The sequence below is a fragment of the Pagrus pagrus genome, assembly GCF_965226575.1.
Source record: "Pagrus pagrus genome assembly, chromosome: 13".
Taxonomy (NCBI): Eukaryota; Metazoa; Chordata; class Actinopteri; order Spariformes; family Sparidae; genus Pagrus; species Pagrus pagrus.
This window is the reverse complement of record NC_140197.1, coordinates 18,891,477-18,910,752: the sequence shown is the minus strand read 5'-3', so window position 1 is coordinate 18,910,752 and position 19,276 is coordinate 18,891,477. Positions and strand designations below refer to the sequence as shown.

At 37.5% G+C, this 19,276-nt stretch overlaps 1 protein-coding gene across 1 annotated transcript; it reads left to right on the top strand.

Moving 5' to 3' along the window:
* The first annotated feature begins 286 nt into the window (after positions 1–286).
* LOC311268620 (nuclear GTPase SLIP-GC-like) lies at positions 287–14,094 on the top strand. Its single transcript, XM_084372360.1, has 23 exons — positions 287–387; positions 794–872; positions 1,822–1,934; positions 2,077–2,124; positions 2,252–2,290; positions 2,625–2,658; positions 2,825–2,917; positions 5,148–5,238; positions 6,427–6,643; positions 6,778–7,005; positions 8,288–8,494; positions 8,622–8,797; positions 9,217–9,310; positions 9,402–9,489; positions 9,651–9,772; positions 10,191–10,364; positions 10,460–10,617; positions 10,797–10,914; positions 12,326–12,434; positions 12,550–12,683; positions 12,895–12,976; positions 13,064–13,145; positions 13,279–14,094. Exons 2-23 carry the CDS (start codon positions 806–808, stop codon positions 13,310–13,312), a joined length of 2,508 nt encoding a protein of 835 aa, XP_084228486.1. The 5' UTR covers positions 287–387; positions 794–805; the 3' UTR covers positions 13,313–14,094.
* Positions 14,095–19,276: the final 5,182 nt, after the last annotated feature.

Below are 19,276 nucleotides of genomic sequence, written 5' to 3'. Positions count from 1 at the left end.
ATATACAGTAAAACAGATCATACAGAAAATGTCCTTCACCACCACCCCAAACAACCAGCAGGAGTCCCCAGTGCACCAATAATTAGACAACCCTCTCCTGCCGTTCCATCCTTTTAACAGAGGTGGAAAAGTAACTAGTACTCTAGCACAGTACTTAAGTACAGTCTTGAGGTACTTGGAGATTGCTGTTTCCTTTTTATGTTACTTTTACTTCAACTCTACTCCATCATCTGTATTCACACATTTGAATTGATCGTGCTGAACCTGCTTCGTGGGCAGAGAGGACAGACTGTTGGTGATGGGTGGAGACGATATAAAAGGAAGAGCTCAGAGTTCATCAAGCACAGGAGGAGTCGTGTTCCTGCATGAAGGAGGAACAGACTTAATGTAAGTACACTAACATCAATGCATTACATTCAAAACTGAGGGTTAAACTAAAGTTAAACATTAGTGTAATATGTAAGAAACTTACTGTGCTATTTTGTATGTAATTAATGTAATATAGATTTATTATGTATAGCTACATAATGTTGCTACAACTCCTTTTGTTAAAGCTGCACTCTGTAAAGCTCAGCCCCTTCATTTCCTTTATTGCAAAGCTTTTAGAGTGGTAGGAGGCAGTGGAGAGTAAATCAAACAAAAGAAATGCTTTCAGTTCAGCAGGTGTTTTCAGTTGTGATAGAATTACATCAAAAATCATTTTTAAAAAATGGTCCTTTGGTTAAACTTGTCTCTTTTCACTCAGAATATCAAACACTGATGTTTGCTTGTACTATGATTGTTTACCTTCCAGTTGCTGTTGATCATGGATGATTTTGTTTGTAACAAATTAACTGAATGGGGCCTCAGCGAATATATCCAAAAATTTGAAGGTAAAGTATTTCAGTGCTTCTTTGTTGGGCACAGATATTATTGTATTGGTGCTGACTCAGAACTGGCATAACACGACATGTACGACACAGAGCAGCATATGTTAGGAGCAAATTTTTAAAATCCTTAATTCAAAACTAACAGAGATTGAATCAGGGAACGGTTCAGGCAAGCAGGATGAGGAAAACAGGAAGAGGGCAAGGTGAAGTGGGCCAGTATCAGAACTTATTAAATGTTTTATGACTCACTATGTTGCATCCATTTATAAAAATGTTGTTTTGTGAGTAGCATACATGGACTACAACTTGCATTCTCGTTTTACAATCCTGTGTTGTATAAATGTAAATGAATGAGCCTCGTATGTTGCACTGAGGTAATCAGGAGGAATGAGGAGTTAGTGGGTGGAGCAGATCAGGTGATGAAACTGGCAGGAGCAGTGTTTAGAGAAGGCAGGAGGGTGTGGCTGGGTCTGTGGTGAGGGGAAAAAACAGGCAGAATATGTGACAGTTGTGACAGTTATACATTATTGATATGACCGACCAATACTGAGACATCTACTACAGACACAAACAATGCTGGATCATATTTTTTGCAGTTTTGACATTTGAAGAAAATGGAAGAGATCAGTGTTAATAAATTCTGGCAATTCTTGTGTGTGTGCAGAGTACAAAACCACTTACAGTAAAGATCTTGTGCATTTTCACACAATTAGAGGAGCACTTAACTAACTTGAGAGCAGCAAAGTGACAAATACTTAAATACAATCAAATAATTAAGCATCAGTTCAAACAACAATTCTGTTTGTTCTGTGAGGCTGTAGCACTTTTAGAAAATATTAAATTAACAATGTTTTCACGACTCTTTCACCTTTATAAAACACATTTCTGCAGCAATTGAAATAATTCTCATTTCTGCATGACTAAAATTCACATGACTGTTTTTGGATTACAGATGAAGGCATTGATGAGGAAAGTTTTTACTGCCTTGATTTTCAAGACATTGCTAACTTGATACCAAAAGTGGGACGAAGGGCAATATTCAAGAAAAGATTCAAGTTGTTAAAGGTAATGTTCTGCACCACGAAGAGACTTTACTGTATTTGTTCTCATTAACCTCATTTAAAAAGATATATGTTTCATCATTGACGGGAGCATCAACAAGTTACTGTATAACATTTTGGTTTGCAACCATTTTGTTTTGTTGCAGGGAGAAGAAAACACAACAAACCAGGAAACAATTGATTCTCCTGCTCAAGTAAGTTGACTTCAGTCTGATACAATTTTGTATCTTCTAAGGAATTTATCACAATCACACAGGTTGTTTCAATGTCTGCTCAAAAGTTTACATGGCCGTCATCTTAGACTGTTATTTATATTTGCAGCTGCAACAGGAGAATGAAGAAGCAGCTGAATCAGATCAGGTAAAGGTCACACTGGATTTCACAGGCATGTTATCGGTGAATGTGCCTCTCCTCCTCTGCTTATGCAACTAAGTTACTGAATAATCCTGAAACAGTCATTGTTGACTAAAGGAGTGAACAAATGATCACTTGTTTGAGCCTTCCTGGACTACACTTCCCAGCGTTTTGTCAGGCTCATCCCAGATTGGATGAGAACACAAATACAGATATTGTTGTGTGAATTGTAAAGATTTTTTGTTCAAGCCTGAAGACCCATGTTACAAGGAAAAGGCCAGTGTGGATATCATTTCTTGATCAAATCATTTAAAGAGTCAACATTCTTATTCATTCCCAGGTTTTGCCGTCCACCAGTGGCACAAAGGATAAAGGTCAGATACACATTATCTTATTGATTACATGAAGAGTTCATGTTCATGTTAAAGCTAGCAATATCTTTCAGCTTTGAGTAAACCAAATTTTAATACCTTGAGAGGAACATTTAACACATTTTTATTTTATTTTATTTTTTTTATTTTGTATGTAAAAAACAATAAGGAAAGAGAAAGCTGGATCTTCAGCGCGAGTCCAGCAAATGGCATTCACCACCTTTTAAACGCCAACGTGACAGTGGACTGGGATCATACACAGGTATTTAAATCACTTTCTAAACAATTAAATCATACTATATGGTAAAACCTGTTATGTAATGGAATAATTTACCATCTGTTTCTATATCTTGGCCACGGAAAATACTTCTGATCAGAACACCTCAAACTGTTAAACCATACATTTTATGAATGCCCTAAATGTATATTTAACTGCAGCTATTTAACAATGTTATGTAGTCTTCTTTTTTTACTGCATGATGTTTTCAACCCAGACAACCTTGTATCCTGTGGTAAGTGGCCACAGTATGAGCCTGATGATACTAAGGCAGGGGTGTCAAACATACGGCCCGTGGGCGAGATGACTTTGCGAAGTGTAATAATTACAGAGAAGACATTAACTGTGACCCTGAGTGCTGCCAGAGCAAACAACTCAATCAATGTATCAAACCTTTACGTACTTGTAAGAAAGTTTATGGAAGTCCAGGATTGAGTCTTTTGAGGAGTGATCTTAAAAATAACTTGATTTTTGAAATGTAGAAATCAGAGCTTATTACATAAATTTTGAAGTATTCTTCTGATTTGACCACTTTACTATGAAAATATTGTATATCCTTGTTGCAAATCACACTCACAAAATCTTGTCGGACCTATCAGAAAGCTTAACTTTTTTCACTAAAGCCATTTGTATGTCGAAATTGTTCCTAGTGTCTGTATTGTGTATCACTCATGACTTGCATACAGTCAAAACAGACAAAGCCATGCAAAAAGGATGAAAACTATTTATCCTAAAGAGAAATTAACTCTTAAAGCAGGGGTGTCAAACATACGGACCGTGGGCTAGAACCGGCCCGCCGGAGGGTCCAATCCGGCCCACGGGATGACTTTGCAAAGTGTAAAAATTACAGAGAAGACATTAACTGCAGTTTTTCAACAAAAGTAACTGCTATTTCAAATTCGCACTGAACACTGTCAAGCAAGCAAACTGTTCTGGCAAAGTGAAAGAGGATGTGGTCTGTGTCACATCCTCTTGAATTAGACCGTAGTTAACAGCAACAGTTTCAGATCTCTGGTGAACTTGAGACAGATTTCACTCTGACATTTTTCACTCGCCATTCAGAGTCAAGGCTTCTGATCTGCACGTCAACATCAACACAGCAAGTAACCCTACTTACCGCTGCCGCTGGTCATTCATTCCAACTACTGTCAGACTGTTCAACACCACTAACCTTTAATGTAGCACCATAAGCACCTACTTATCTTGCACTACTTCCACTTCTACCTCCGCCATCTTGTGCAATATTTATATTTTGTGCAATATTTATATTAATATTTTATATTTTTCTTTCTCTTATCTAAATATTTTTTAGTATTTCTAAGTCTACTTGTTTTTGTCTACTTGTATGTCTGTCTACCTGCTACTGTGACCAGTAAATTTCCCCGATGTCTGATGAATAAAAGTCTAAAGTCTAAAGTCTAAAGTCTTAAGTCTACTTAATGTAAAATGCTACTTTTACACCCTGAAGAATATAGTTCTGTGAAAATAAATACTTACTGTGGAAATATGATTGTGCAATATAATGTCAGTGAGCAGCTTCAGTACAAAAGAGTTTGGTTTGATGGAACGGAAATGGTTCATGCATTGCCACAACTTTTATGGGTTTTTTTCATTGTATACATTTACAAGGCAGTGGGATAACTCAACCCTCTTCTTTAATGGTTCCTACTTTAGTTTGTATGCTGTGTAGTGTCAGTTGGTCAGGATTACTAGACAGATATGGAAATTAATGTAAATTTAAAATAATTTCTTGTTGTATTGATCACAAAGTAAAACACTATATTGTTCAGTTCCAGGTACCTGTGACTGAATGTTTTGTGTCTTTGTAGATACACTGTGATCTGTAAGTTGTAATGCACATGTGTAAATGATAAATCGAGGCATAATATTGTTGAAATTGCACTTTCAGGTTGTTAATAATGTTTTGTAAAAAGATTGTTCATTAAATGTGAACATTTTCAGAATGTACTTGTTTTTTGCACTAAAATGTGGCTGTATGTGGCCCCTGAACCACAATGAGTTTGACACCCTGCTCTAGGCTGATAAAACAGAATTTTAAAAAAGTCCCGTTGCTACCTATTCCTTTTTATGGGCCATCTACGCTCACCCTTTAGAATTATTTTTCTCCTTTTTTCTATTGTAATGTAAATTCCTGCTTACTGGATACACTGGTTTGTTGTTTCTGCTGAATAGTTCTTTATTTGCGTTCTTACAGAAGAAATCATACTGTCTGATGTGAAAAACATCATGAAGTTTGTCCAACAGAGGCTACCTAACCAAGACAACAGGCTCAATAATTTCCTGAGGTAAGTATTAAGTTTATTAAGATTTATATATTTAACATTCCTTGTTGTATGAGCCTGGTTCTACTTTCGGCACATTTCAGCTCCTGCATGCTTTCAGCAACAGAAACCATTAAACAATCAAAACATTCAGCTCTCTCAGGAACAGTGTGCAGGGGCGAGGCCAGGGGGGGGAAGGTTAGGACGATTCCAAGGGCCCGGCACTGACAGGGGGCCCTTTGAGGGGCTAATAATATTATTATCTATCTTGAATATTTTAATCTGTCATGGGGCCCAAGATTTCTGGCGGCGCCCCTGACAGTGTGCTTATATTAATTATCATACCTCTTGTACTTTTAAGTTATTTTCCAACAAAATTTTACTATAGAGAATGCATGAGAGGCACATTAGGTTGGTGGTTCAAATCCTGCCTCTGGCTACTACTACAACCTTTACTATGACTAATGCATCTACTGCTGCTACCAATTGTTAAGGTGAGGTTATATCTTAGCGCGCACACACACACACACACACACACACACACGGCAGGATATGGGGGAAACAAAAAGCGAGCTTTATTAATAAAAGCTGACTAAAAACAAAAACCAAGGGAACCTAGACCCACAAGCAACAAGACAAAATGCAAAGTAGCAACTAAAAGGCTCAAAAAACAAAGCGCAAAGAAAAAGCAAAGTTCAAATCAAAACGAGAAGTAGGAAACCAAATCATACCAAAGGGGAGACAAAAGGAACGACAGACCAAGACAGGGTAGCCAGGAACAGACAGACTGACAGAGTACGGGGGACATCACAAACAGAGGCTGATGGATGACAGAACTAACTGACAAAGAAAGGAGGTAGGACAAAGACTATATACAGACACTAATGACAAGACGAGGAACAGGTGAGGAGAGTGAGGAGGGGAGAGGACAGGTAACAAAGGGAAAAACACACAGGGAAGATCACACAGTAGAGATTGAAAAGGAAGAAGAGACACACCAGGGCCTGATTTCAAAATAAAACACAACAAAAAGACACTGAATCATAACACTAATAGCCTACTGGTACTACTACTACTACTACTAGTGCTACTACAACTGCTACTGCTCTTCCAGATTTTGATCTCTTCGTGTCTATGTATTTCCTTGATCAATTGATCAATTAACAAATATTTAAACTAAAACTTAACTTTAACTTAAATCTGTTGCAACAGGAATAAAATCAGTGACTTGGAGACAGACAAGAGGGTCCTGGTTGGTGTCTTTGGTAAAACTGGGGCTGGAAAGAGCTCTTTGATAAATGCTGTCATTGGAGAGAAGAACCTTCTGCCTTCAGGAAGCATCAGTGCATGTACCTCAGTCATGATTAAAGTGGAGGCTAACATGAAGAGCCCAAAGTATGAGGCGGACATTGAGTTCATCACAAAAGAGGTATAATGAGTTGTTTAGATTTACTTGAAACCAGTTGACAAATTGTGATATCGGTGCAAAAAGATCTATTAGCATAGATATTATTGTTGTTACATGCCATTAAACCAAGTTAAACACAATCATTTATATTTTAGGAGTGGAAAGACGAGTTGTGGTCCTTGTTAAATTTCCTTGGGGATAATGCAGATCAGGGAAATGATCAGGACGAAGAGGAAGATTATCGTGACATTGATGAAAAGCTGTCAGCAGTGTATGGAGAAGAATGGAGAAACAAACCCCCTGAAGACCTCATGGATAACAAATATTTCAAAGAAGTTCCAGAATTTCTCCAATCCAAGAGGAAGATTTTGACATGTGAATCAGTGAGTAAGATAAAATATTATGTACATGGTTTATCTCATATCGCCGTGTTGATGTTGTTCGTGGAACATCATAATTAATGTTGCTCCAGGATCATCATTTAAACTCCAACTACAAAGCCCATGTTTGCAATGAGTTGATGTGGAAAAATGGGTTAAAGGTGCACTACGCAGTTTTGGAGAAGAAATCTTAATCAGATCTTCATTGACTGATTTTTAATGTCCAAACAAACTACATAAACAAACTCTCTTCATTTTCATGACTGAATAAACAAACTGACCTTAAAGGACAACACAGTTTCATACTGTTTTACTTTATTTATATTTGGCAGACCCTGCCACCTTTGTAGCTTCAAACAGGGTTCTGAGGATCTTATTTTCCTCTGAGAACAGCTTGTTTATTCAGTTATGGAAAAAATAAATATTTCTGAGTTTGTATTATTACCTCATTAATATGCAAATATTAAAATTCAGAGTTTATCCGTATATATACGTTCATGATTAGAATTCGGCAACACAGTTACCACTTTGGTGGGTGGCATTACACTATGTACTGCTGCATGTACCAGTACACACAGTAAGGAATTTGTCTACCAGTATCTAAATGAATTTATATAACTGTGAGGTATCTGAACAACAGCACAATCTGTATTATGAGTAATGAGACTGTGATAGGGTGTTCATCTGTGAGAGGTTTAAGGAATGCAGCTGCATGTGTGTGCATTACATGTTAGCTATAAGATGAGGCCTCAAAAGGTATTGAACTGAGCTCGGCTCTCATCCCACTTGTTTGGATCTGGCTTAACGTATACATTTCCATATAGAGGCTGAGAGAGAGATGCAGAGCTGCTTTAGGTCGTAAAATCCAGAAGTGACATCAGCAGAGTTAGGCCACTTATAGATTCAACTACTATTGGATAGATGGACCCTCAATCCACCCAAAGTGACCAATTAGAAGAAGTAGATAGTTGTAGGCAGAAGGGATCTAAAAAGGCCCACACAGGCAGAGAAAGTCAGTGGTGGATACTTGTAGATTTCCTAGAGCAGAGAGGTTTTTCTGATAGAGCAGAGGGCAAAGCATTTTGGGCATCACTTTGCCAAGATTTGAGAATACCAGGGAGTGCACATTCTGGTTCGGACGCTGACTTGAGATCTGTTACAATAAAGATTGCTCTATCTTTCACCCAGCCTGCCTCCGCAGAATTTCTTTATCAACATACTACACACCGACACCTTTGGAGGACGACAGCCCATACACTTCAACTGCTTTCATTATTTGTTGCAGGCTAAAGAGCTGACAGCAAAATGTGTCAAATACACAAAAACTGACTCAAAAGACGGAAATGGTAAAGAAAGAAAGAGATGGTATTGGCCACTAGTGAAGTGTGTGACTGTCAGGGTGCCTAAGTGTCGTCTTCTCCAGCATGTCACAATTGTGGATCTTCCTGGAACTGGTGACCGGAACAAGAGCAGAGATGAAATGTGGAAATCGGTAATTTAAATGCATGACTGCTGTTTAATGTGCATTACTGTGTTATCAGGAAAACTGTTACATCATATTATTACAAAGCACTGATAAAATACCTATTCATAGTTACCTTGGGATTATTCTCCTTCAGGTTGTTGGAAGTTGTTCCATTGTGTGGATTGTGACTGAAATTAATCGAGCAGCTGCAGAGAAAGAAACCTGGGAGATCCTGAAAAGTGCCAGCAGCATCATGGGAAATGGTGGCGAGTGCCAGCAGATTCATTTTATCTGCACCAAGTCGGATAATATTGAAGATTCGGATGATCGGTAAGTGATTTAGCAAACCAGTAGATATTTAAATACTGTATAACATCCAAATTAGACAGTGACACCCAGGAAACCAAGAACTCAAAACGAGTAAACGCAAGCAAATGCAATACATATAATATCAGGGATATGACCCAGTTCTGGGGTCACAGTTTGGTCCGTTTCTGGTGCAACAGGGAAAACAAAGACTGTGTAGTATTAGTAGTATAGTAAAAAATAACATATTTATCATTCACTTTGAAAAATATAAGATTCAACAGTAGCTCAGTGTTACCGCTATAGATGTGAATCATAGAAACATTAGTAACAGGAACAGGTTTACAAAAACCTGTACCTGTTTGAAAGAACACTGTACGCAAAAAAAACAAACAAACGTTATACTGTACGAGGTTCCTCTTCATACAAATCTTTTCTTACAGTTCAGCAGCTGGTGTCCGTGCGCTCATATTTAAAAAAAATATGAAAGCCAAGGAAGAAGTGAGCAAAGAATTCAAAAAACTGCACAAGGTTAAGGTGAGTTTTATAGACGGACAGAAAATCTAACCAAAGATTGTCTACAACTGCAAGCCTGCCTTAAAACCCTTCAATTTTGTTTGTTTTTCAGAAACATTTCAATGACGACTCTTTCAAAGTGTTCACAGTGAGCTCCAACGAGTTTCTCAAGAAAAAACTTCTAGCACCAGATGAAACTGGTAGGAGAAGTCTCCATATAGGAACACTTTGTGGACAGAAAATGTACAGCTCAAATACATACAGTATACACAGAAATGACGAATTGGATTATGACACATAAATGTAAGTGTTAAACATAAATACATGTGATGCAAACTGCGTTTTATTTTTATTTTTACAGAAATACCCAAACTCCAGGAATTTCTGAAGGATCTCAATGACTGTCACTCAGAGACATTAAACTATGTGTCTGGAGCTTATGGGATTCTCTCTCTGATTCAAGGGGCCCGCAGCAGAAACATGGTAAGATAAATTACTTTTCTTCATTTTCTTCAATTGTCTTAATTGTCATTAATATTGACAGAAAATATTCAGCGCAACTCAGTAAGCTTCTGTAAACTAGGCTCGAATTTAATGAAAACATGGTAAAGTCAAATAACAGACTTCTGTGTTGATTGAATTTTATTACTAATTAAAAATTGTAATGGAAGAAATTTACAGTTACAATAACACTGTCTGCCAAAGGCCAAGTTAGTTAGTTAGTTAATTTCCTGATTTTTTGTTTGAGAGGCTGCATAATCACAGTAAGGCTGGTCATACCGTAAGCAACAGAAGTTCAGAAATAAATAAGCCTTATCAAACAATGTACGAAAATAAACTCTGATCACTGAAGCATTATGGTTTCATTTCTTTAAATTCTGAATGTGTTGTTTCATTTCAGGCTGGCAATACAGCAGATGTGTGCACAGAGCTTGAAGAAAAAATAATTCATGAACTTGAGAAAGTCAAAAGACCCATGGATGAGGCTTACGAGACTTTTGAAAAATGCCTGAGTGAGGGGGTTGAAAAATCAGAAAGCTCATGTGACAAAGTCTTAAAGTCCATCTTACAACCTGTACGTACAGTATTTAAAACGTTATTAAATCAAAACTGATTTTGGTTTTATATGAATATGTTAACTGTCTTTTCATTTTTTCTGTTGTGTTTCAGAGAGGGGTATCAGGTCGTGCTTTTCACAAGACATTGAAGTGTGTGGTTGAGAACGGTGGCGTCCACAAACCAAAAAACAAGAAACCAATAAACCTCAATGTCAAGTTAGCTTCATACCTGACTGACAGCATTGATGAGGAATTCAAGAAGACCTTCCCGTAAGAAATGAATGAATTAGGGTATATAACACTGTGTAGAATGTACAGAATTAAGAGATTCTTCAATATGCAATTAATATAAATTATGTCAGAAAATACTTATGTACAAATGTAATTGCTGAAATCCAAACTTGTCAGTGCTTCTTTCATGAAACATACAATTTGTTAACATGTTTCAGAAATGAGAGGAAATGTGGAGCATTCAATGGGGTCATCAATACGTTTTCCCTTGACACGGAGGGGCTGATTGAGAAGTACAACGATGTCGAACTGCAACTGATATTTCTCAAGACAGAGGTACAATATGAGAACAATACCATCCTATTCATTAGTCCATTGTCAAGCTGTTTGTCCAGGGAAAACATCCATCTAACTATCATCTATTCACTGCATTGCTGTGTTAGTTACACAGAATTGAACACTGAGAAGAAACAATGTACATGGACCAACTCCAGATCTTAGCCAGTGCCTTGGTCATGGGCACTGACTTGAGAATAAACCTAATGAAAACCAGAATGCAGAGAACATGCAAACTTGACAGAGAAAGGCCCTGCCCCAGTGGGTATCCAACCCAGGACTTTCTTGCTGTGAGGCGACAGTGCTAACAGATAGATAAAAAAAAGCTGACTGCCAAAGGTCCTGCTATGAAAATAAGATTAAATACATTTTAAAAAATTAATAGATAAACATATATTTTTTATAAGATAAGAAGAAAAAAGATAACCTGAAAATGATTAGCCTTATTTATATTACCTTGGCATTAACAAGAGACCATCTTGCAATGGGATCCCACCAGCAATGACATCCATCAACATGTACACATTTGGACCCATAACTACTCCATCGTCATTACTATATTATTACATTATAACTCAGTAGTCACACCCATCTCTTAATTTTGATGTTAACTGCTGTCGTGGCAACTGAAAATCAGTAGCTTGTCTAGTGCAGATGAGAATTCAAAACACCAAGTTTGACACAATATTTATTTTCTAGAAGTTCTGTTTTGCTTGCAAGCAAGAGTCACTCATCAGCAGCGCATAGATATTGACTGAAGAGAGGCAGTCTCTCCTCATCCTTTATAATAGCAGAAACCAATACACACAATTGTAGCATAGTAACAAGATTACATAAGATCTCACTCCAGACAACATTCCAATCATCTCCACATCTCCATTGTTGTGTGTCATACGTCAACCTAAGTTCAAAACACTTGTACACAGAAAGAGGCTTCATCAACCCCCTCCAGGATGAGCTCCTTAATCGAGTTCCTTTATGCTCTCACTGCACATTATACCATGTACAATACATCCCATTCATAATCTGCAACCAGATGGCTGTCATTAGACAGAACACCTGCCAGAAGCCCACAGACACAAGATTTCACCCTACACACATATTAATGTTGCATCTATATTTGTTAGGTTTCATATGCAAGAACAACATATCAAACCAATAATGAGACATTAGAGAATTTCCTTCACACTGCACAGCTGTAGAGTTTCATGACTGCATCTTGCACGCTTGTGACGCTATCGTGTTTACAAATATCTGTCCACAGACAGAAACTCCTGCCAAAATACTCAAATCACTCGTCGTAGTTACCATATCAATAGGTGTCCCCAGGAACACATTTTGCTATGACACAATCTACAAGTTGAACACTTTAAAAAAGAATATGTTGCCTTGTATTGTTTTTTTCTCTAAGGAAGAAAAAATTAAGACTGTACTCAACAAAACCATCCGGGAGTACAAGAAAACAGTCTACAACAGTCTGACAACAACAATCGAGGAAAACATGCAGGACTGCTATCAAAGTAAGTAAAGATAGAAGATCATGACATATACAACCTGGTAGTATAATAATACACATTTACATTATTATCATAGTGCAGAAAATGTAGTTGACTTCATTTTTCTGTTTTATTGCAGAAGCAGCAGGATTTAGAGGAAAGGACTCACTGAAACATATGAGGGACACTATCAAGCAGCATGTACATTCTTTAAAGAACAGCATGTTTGAGCAGGCTAAAGATGTAATGTTGGGCCAGCTGAGAGACCTGAAGGTTTGTGACAGTCTATCAAATCCAATGATGATCAAGTCAAACATGTTGTGCAGCTCATCTTTATTTTCATCCACGATTCTAGGTCATCTTTTTGTTTTTTGCTCAATCTGAACACAAATGTAGACGGTCAAATCACATAGGATTCAGTTTAATATTGAACACACTTTGACAGTGTGAGTGATAACTAACAAAGTTTCTGATGCTGAATTAGGTTTTCATCCTGAAGAGACTGAAGGAAACGATGCAGAAATCAATCGAGCTGTCACTCAAGACAGATGATGACTCACTCCCAGGTAAAGGACTTAAAAAAAGATAGTCCAATCCAATAGTGTTATTGATAGCGCACTTGTTGTGAACAAAATGTTTTTTTGTTGTTTTAGATTTCACAGTGGAATTTGCAGAGGTGAAAAAACACTACAATGACTTGAAGAAAAGTCAAGGAGAAGAAACACCACAGATTTGGTAAAACTTGTTCACATGATGCGCTGATTCTAACCTGTTTTAAATAATGCTGACAATGTATTTACTTACAGTAGCAGCTGATTACTGTTCATTGTCATAACGTTGCTGTTTGTCTTTCTGGTGGATGTTATAGTTTTGCTCAGTGGGGAGAAGCAGCAGAGGCCTGACTACCAACTCATGGTCCCTGCGGACCTGCTGCTTAGAGACACGACGCCTCTGAGATTTGGTCTCAACCATATTTGTGAAGTTGTCATCCCAGTTCTCTTTGAGAGTTGTATGTTGAGTTTGCTTGCTGTAAATTTCATTCAGAAAGATATAAAGACGTTTGTTTTTTTTTCCTGAAATGATTAAAGATCAGAGGCAGACAGGAAATGTTTGTGTGTCGTAGCAAAGTTCCTCAGTCAGATTTAAACCAGGGACATTTTTTTTTTTTTCATTTTTTCTTCTTCTTGAGTATATTTTATATGTTATTCATTCATATTTTTATTTTTTGAGTTTAGTTGTTATTTTTTAGTTGAGTTTAATGGTTGATTGGGATCAATGCACTGCATTTTAAATGATACTTTATTTATGGGTGTCTTTATTAAACCGTTAATCGTGATTACAAGCTATAGGTTGGATATGACATGGACATCAGGCTTTTCAAACAAATGATCTTGAATGACCCATTTGTCTTCATGCTAAATAATTTTTCTGTGTTCATATTTGAGAAATAGAGAGAACTAGATGATAGTGATAAACCAGTTGATTGTTTTATTTTGATTCGAAATGCATAAATGTACAGACAGGTGACAAAGGAAAACCTGAATGAATGAGTGGAGATACAGTACATTACAAATACAGATGCTTTCATACAGGACTCGATTGGTCACTGGATGTTTTTATGAGAATGAAAATTATCTTTTGGTGACAATTATTAAATTGTCACCAATCTTTTTAGATTTTGTATACTGTTCAATAAAGTTATCTTCTGAGTGAAAATGCCACTGGTTGCTTGGCTGATTGTCACAGTCCTGATGCTGTTCATCTTCAAAACTTCTTTCATACAGGGCAACGATGTTCAGCTGTTTTTCTGCCAATAATTAATCTTCATGTCTAAACAGGTTCAGTTGTTATTCATTTTGGATTAATGCAGGTATTTGTTCATGTTTGGTCATGTTAGCAAACTGCAACTTATTGATGCAAGAAAATGGAACATGTTGACTCATAGATGGCCCATAAATAGGGATGGGCATCAGGAGGACTTTCTTAAATTCTGCTTTTTTCAGCCTAGAGTTTCATCACCACTCTTATCAGTTCCTTTTGTTTTTTACTGTGCAAGAAAAAGACTAAATTAATAAAATAGAAGATCCTTTATAAACCAGAGAAAAAGAAACGTGTAATTGCTAAGAGGAAGAACAATAATATTAGTGACATGATATCAGGCAACCACTTTATAGTGGTTTTTTACTTTTATAGGTGTGGATCTGGTATTCCTCTCTTCAGGATAAATAGTTTTCATCCTTTTGCATGGCTTTGTCTGTTCTCAGTGTGTGCAAGTTATGAGTGATGTGTTCACAGGGTAGGAACAATTTTCATAAAGAAATGACTTTACTGAAAAAAGTTAAGCTTTCTAATAGGTCCAGAAGTGTGATTTGCAAAACATAATAATAACACAATACAACACAGTAACACAATAATTCCATATGAAAGTGGTCAAATAAAAAAAACACTGTAAACTCCATCTCTAACTGTATATAAGCCATATCTAACCTGTTTATTGATGCCTTTATCATATCCGTACGGTCTTTCATTGACCAACAGATTAAGAGAAGAGCTCAAACAAAATACTTTTCACATTTATATTATTAGTTTCACGGCGAGACAACGAAAGAGTGAAGAAATCAGCCCAAACTGGTTGATGTCAAAATATTTTGCAGGTATTCATGTTAACAAAGCATCACTGACTGATGCAAGAAAATGGAACATGTAGCCATGAATAGGGTTGAGAATCATTAGTGTTGTTTTAGGACAATTTTTCCATGCTGAGGTTTATAACTTCTCTGATCAGTTCCTGTGTGATGACTGTGGCTGAAGGGGTGAGCCTTCAGGGTAGATCCTCCTCACGATAAATGATCAGATCACAAAGTGAAACAAGAGTAATACCAGTGACGTGAGTTCAGGCCACGACTCACAAATGATGTTGTGATAAACCCTGTGTTTAAAAGTCGCTCACCTTGTATGCCCTATGGGTTATTTCCACCTCAGGAGAAATGTTTTGCATTCTATTTGCATGAGTTTGTCTGTTTTGTGGGTGTGCTACAGTGATAACACCGCTGTAGATACAATGCACCAGCAAGTTACAAAGTATGAGTAGGCCTACACATTATGAACAATTTAAGCACACAAATGGCATTAGAAAGGTCTAGAAAATGTAAAGGTCTAGTGCTCAAGAATTTTAAACAAAATGTGATGAAGGTGCGCTTTGGCAGGGAGTACTGAAATTCAAAAAGAGAAAAAAAACAAAAACCAAGGCACTCCTCTGGCAAAAAGGTTAAAAAGCCTTTATTGAGATGGTGATTAAAGAACTATGAAATAGTCGTCTCAATAAAGATCTTGAACCTTTTAGCCAGAACCTTGCCTTTGATATTTTTTCTCTTTTGAACACAGATGCTTTACTATCAACAAAAGTTGCAAAACAACCAAAGCTTCCATATATACAGTATATTAGCGGTGAAAATATGATTGCAACACCCACATGCAATGCTTGCAAATTTTTTAAAATGCTGATTTCTACTTTGAAAAATCCAACCTAGACAGTCCTTCTCACAGACCTGATACACTGATGAAGTTGTGTTCTCTGGCAGCACTCTCAGGCTGTGTATTGGTCTCAACATGAACTAACCTCATGTGAACCATATCTAACCGGTTTATCCATGTCTTTGTTTTAGACTTATGGTCTTTCTGATGCAGCAGACCCATTGAACCATGTGATCTCTGTCACTGCAGGGAGGGGACAGTCATTATAAGAGTCAGAAGTATCCCGAGCATCAGAGGAGCAGATTTACAGAAGTTCAAAAGTGGGAAAAAACAGAATGTCAGTACAACTTAATTACCAAATACTATATTGTTACCATTGAATCATTAAGTTACATATTCTGTTGCCCAAATCAGAAATTGTGATTACAACGAGTTTCGGTTTATGTCAGCAGGGCTGGATATGATTATACAGTCTCTGTGGTTTTATTACTAAAAAGAGAAGCCCTGCTGTTTGTTGACATACTGCAGGTGTGGTTCTCATGGGTAAACAGCAGTTAAAGGCAGTTGGAGTGATCAGTCCTGTATATGAATAGCATCTACAAATCAACTGACTGGGGACAATTTCATCAATAAATCACAACCCTTTCAACCTGTTAATCACACTTAAAACAACAAACGTGATATTCTACATTCTACATCACTGCTTCCAAAAAATGACTTAAAGGTATAATATGTAGGAATTCTGCATTAAAATGTCTAAAAACAACTCGACCTTTGTTTTATGTTTTACATGTTTTTATTCATATGTTTTGTTGAGTTGTGTACTAACATTCTCCCAAATGTCTCCAACAATGTTCAAACCCATGTCTTACTTAAGGTGATGGTACTTTCCATGTGGTTGCGTGTCACTACTTACCGGATAGGGAAGTGCCTGATTTACATCAGATAGATTATCATCAGCAGTGGCGGTTGTTTAATGGTGTATACATCATCAGTGAAGCCAGTTTGACAGCAGGACCAGTGTGGTCCACCTGTGTGACATCAAGCCTGATACATTGTTCCACAAAATACACCCCAACCATCCATCAAAGTCTTTGAACAAGTTTGAAAAGACAGATCAACCTAAAGTCATCTTCTTAGAAGATATCAGGTGTAAATGTATGTTTGTGGATGATTGGCTTGTGCCTCTGCCAAACACATATGAGAGATATTAGAGTCACTGCAGCAGGGCTGAAACATCTTTGGCTTTTTGACATCACACTTGTTAAAAAGGCTGCCTGTTGCTTTCTGACTGTGGAGACTGAGTAGCCAATCACTGGTCAGCAGAGGGAGCTATTCTCATACAGAGCACACCAGCTCACCTACTGCATGGAGGACACAGAGTTCATAGCTTAGTTACCTGGTCTTTTGTACAGTTACGTGTTAATTGACTTCAACTCCATCTCCAGTGTGGCTTGTGCATCCATAAAACTGTAAGTGGTCCCTTTTGGGTTTCATTTACTGTGTTAAAGTGTGCTCACTAATTAGCCTGAGAGGCTGTAAGTTTTGTGTTAGTTAATTACTGTTTGGAGTGAGGAGCCTTATTTAGACATGACAGAAGAGTAATTATGTGGATTCCACAGTTCAAGGTTGTTGTTAATATTATGGTTTAAAGATGCTGTATGTTAATTAAAAGTGTACTGTAAGATAATGCTATTTAAGGGGGAACTCCGGCACTTTATTGACACCTGGACCTTATTTATAGGTGTAATTATGCTCATATACTCACACAGACAATTGTAGTGCAGCTTGGAGTCCTTCGGACGTTATTTAGATCCAACCGATCATGACCGCAGCGCACAGGGGCCACGACAATGGAGCTTCTACATAGGAATTATCTGCCGCGAAACTCGCTCATTTCACCTACATTTTGTCATGAATGGCCAGTGTTTTAATCATGTCAGCTCGCAGCTATTCGTGGACGTGCAGCGGTTTCTTGTTCTTGGGCCAGCTGTTCCGCTCTCTGCCTCCGCGTCCTCCTTTCATGGAGCTCCTCGTCAGTGCATTCTGGCTCAAAACGGTAAGGACACCCATCATACTCAAAGTCGTCGTCCGACACCTCTACATCAACAGCTGAGTTTTTGCGGCGCATGTCTATGACATCATCAAAAGTTTGTTTGAAAAAATCCCCGGGTGACAACAAGGTAGCTGAGCTGACATGATGATAACACTGGCCATTCATGACAAAATGTAGGTGAAATGAGCGAGTTTCGCGGCAGATAATTCCTATGTAGAAGCTCCATTGTCGTGGCCCCTGTGCGCTGCGGTCATGATCGGTTGGATCTAAATAACGTCCGAAGGACTCCAAGCTGCACTACAATTGTCTGTGTGAGTATATGAGCATAATTACACCTATAAATAAGGTCCAGGTGTCAAAAAACCAAAGTTCCCCTTTAGAGGAGGTTTTGAGGAGATTGACCAATAATAACTGTTGTGGGATTAAAGTTATGTTGCAGTGATGTTGCAGATCATACTGTATGTAAACTGTTTTATATCTCACCTGTGTTTGTACGTGTTGTCTTATATTCATGTATTTTTTACGGGTTTCAGAAACCACAGAAATTGTCATCACTGGAAGTGAATTATATGCACCTTGAAGAGAATTAAAGGACACTTTCATGCAACAAGGCCCAGTTATTGGAACTACTCTGTAAAGGCAAATCCAGAGTTCTGACCAGACTCTCCACAGAGATTCGAACAATTATCCAACCACTCCACAATATAATCACTATTTTTCAACACTGTTAAGTCATAATCTGTAACTACTTATAGTAGGTGTTCCCTATTCTTTTATCAGTTTTCAATTATCAAGTTTTTCATCTCTTTCCTGCTGTCAGCCAGTGAGATACTCTGTCAAATCAGGAAGGTCAGAAAGGACTACTGGCCCCTGGTCATTGTCTTTGAAGTGTAATTATGTTTATGTAAATAATGTATAATTGAGTATTTATTGTGTCACTTTTACTGACACTAGTCTAATGGGAAATAGGTTAAAGAAACATACATTATATATGTAGCTGTGAAAGATATTTAGTTACTCTGGTCAAACACAACCTTACATTTCTTTATCTGAGGTGACTTCTGACTTATTAGGTTCAGAGGGTAATATACTGTATCTTGATTGTATCTCCAATTGAAACCACAGGACATCTATTGTTCTTATTGACATTGTGAGATGTTTGTGTGGATTGTGCATAATGTTAAAAACTATGTAAATATATTAGTATGTAAAATATTTTTGGATGGCTTCATCGTTCACCTGTATCATGTTAAAAGTCACTACTGCTGTACTGCAAGAACTACTGATGAACCTGTTTACTTTTATTTGGTGAAGCTCCAAATGTGCTGATGAGGCC

What these genes read in the sequence shown, in the direction of transcription:
- LOC311268620 (XM_084372360.1), top strand. Translation starts at nt 806, where the DNA reads ATGGATGATTTTGTTTGTAACAAATTAACTGAATGGGGCCTCAGCGAA. An exon ending in AGGCTCAATAATTTCCTGAG is followed by an intron (nt 5,239 to 6,426) that starts GTAAGTATTAAG and finishes CTGTTGCAACAG; the next exon opens with GAATAAAATCAGTGACTTGG. An exon ending in GGGCCCGCAGCAGAAACATG is followed by an intron (nt 9,773 to 10,190) that starts GTAAGATAAATT and finishes GTTTCATTTCAG; the next exon opens with GCTGGCAATACAGCAGATGT.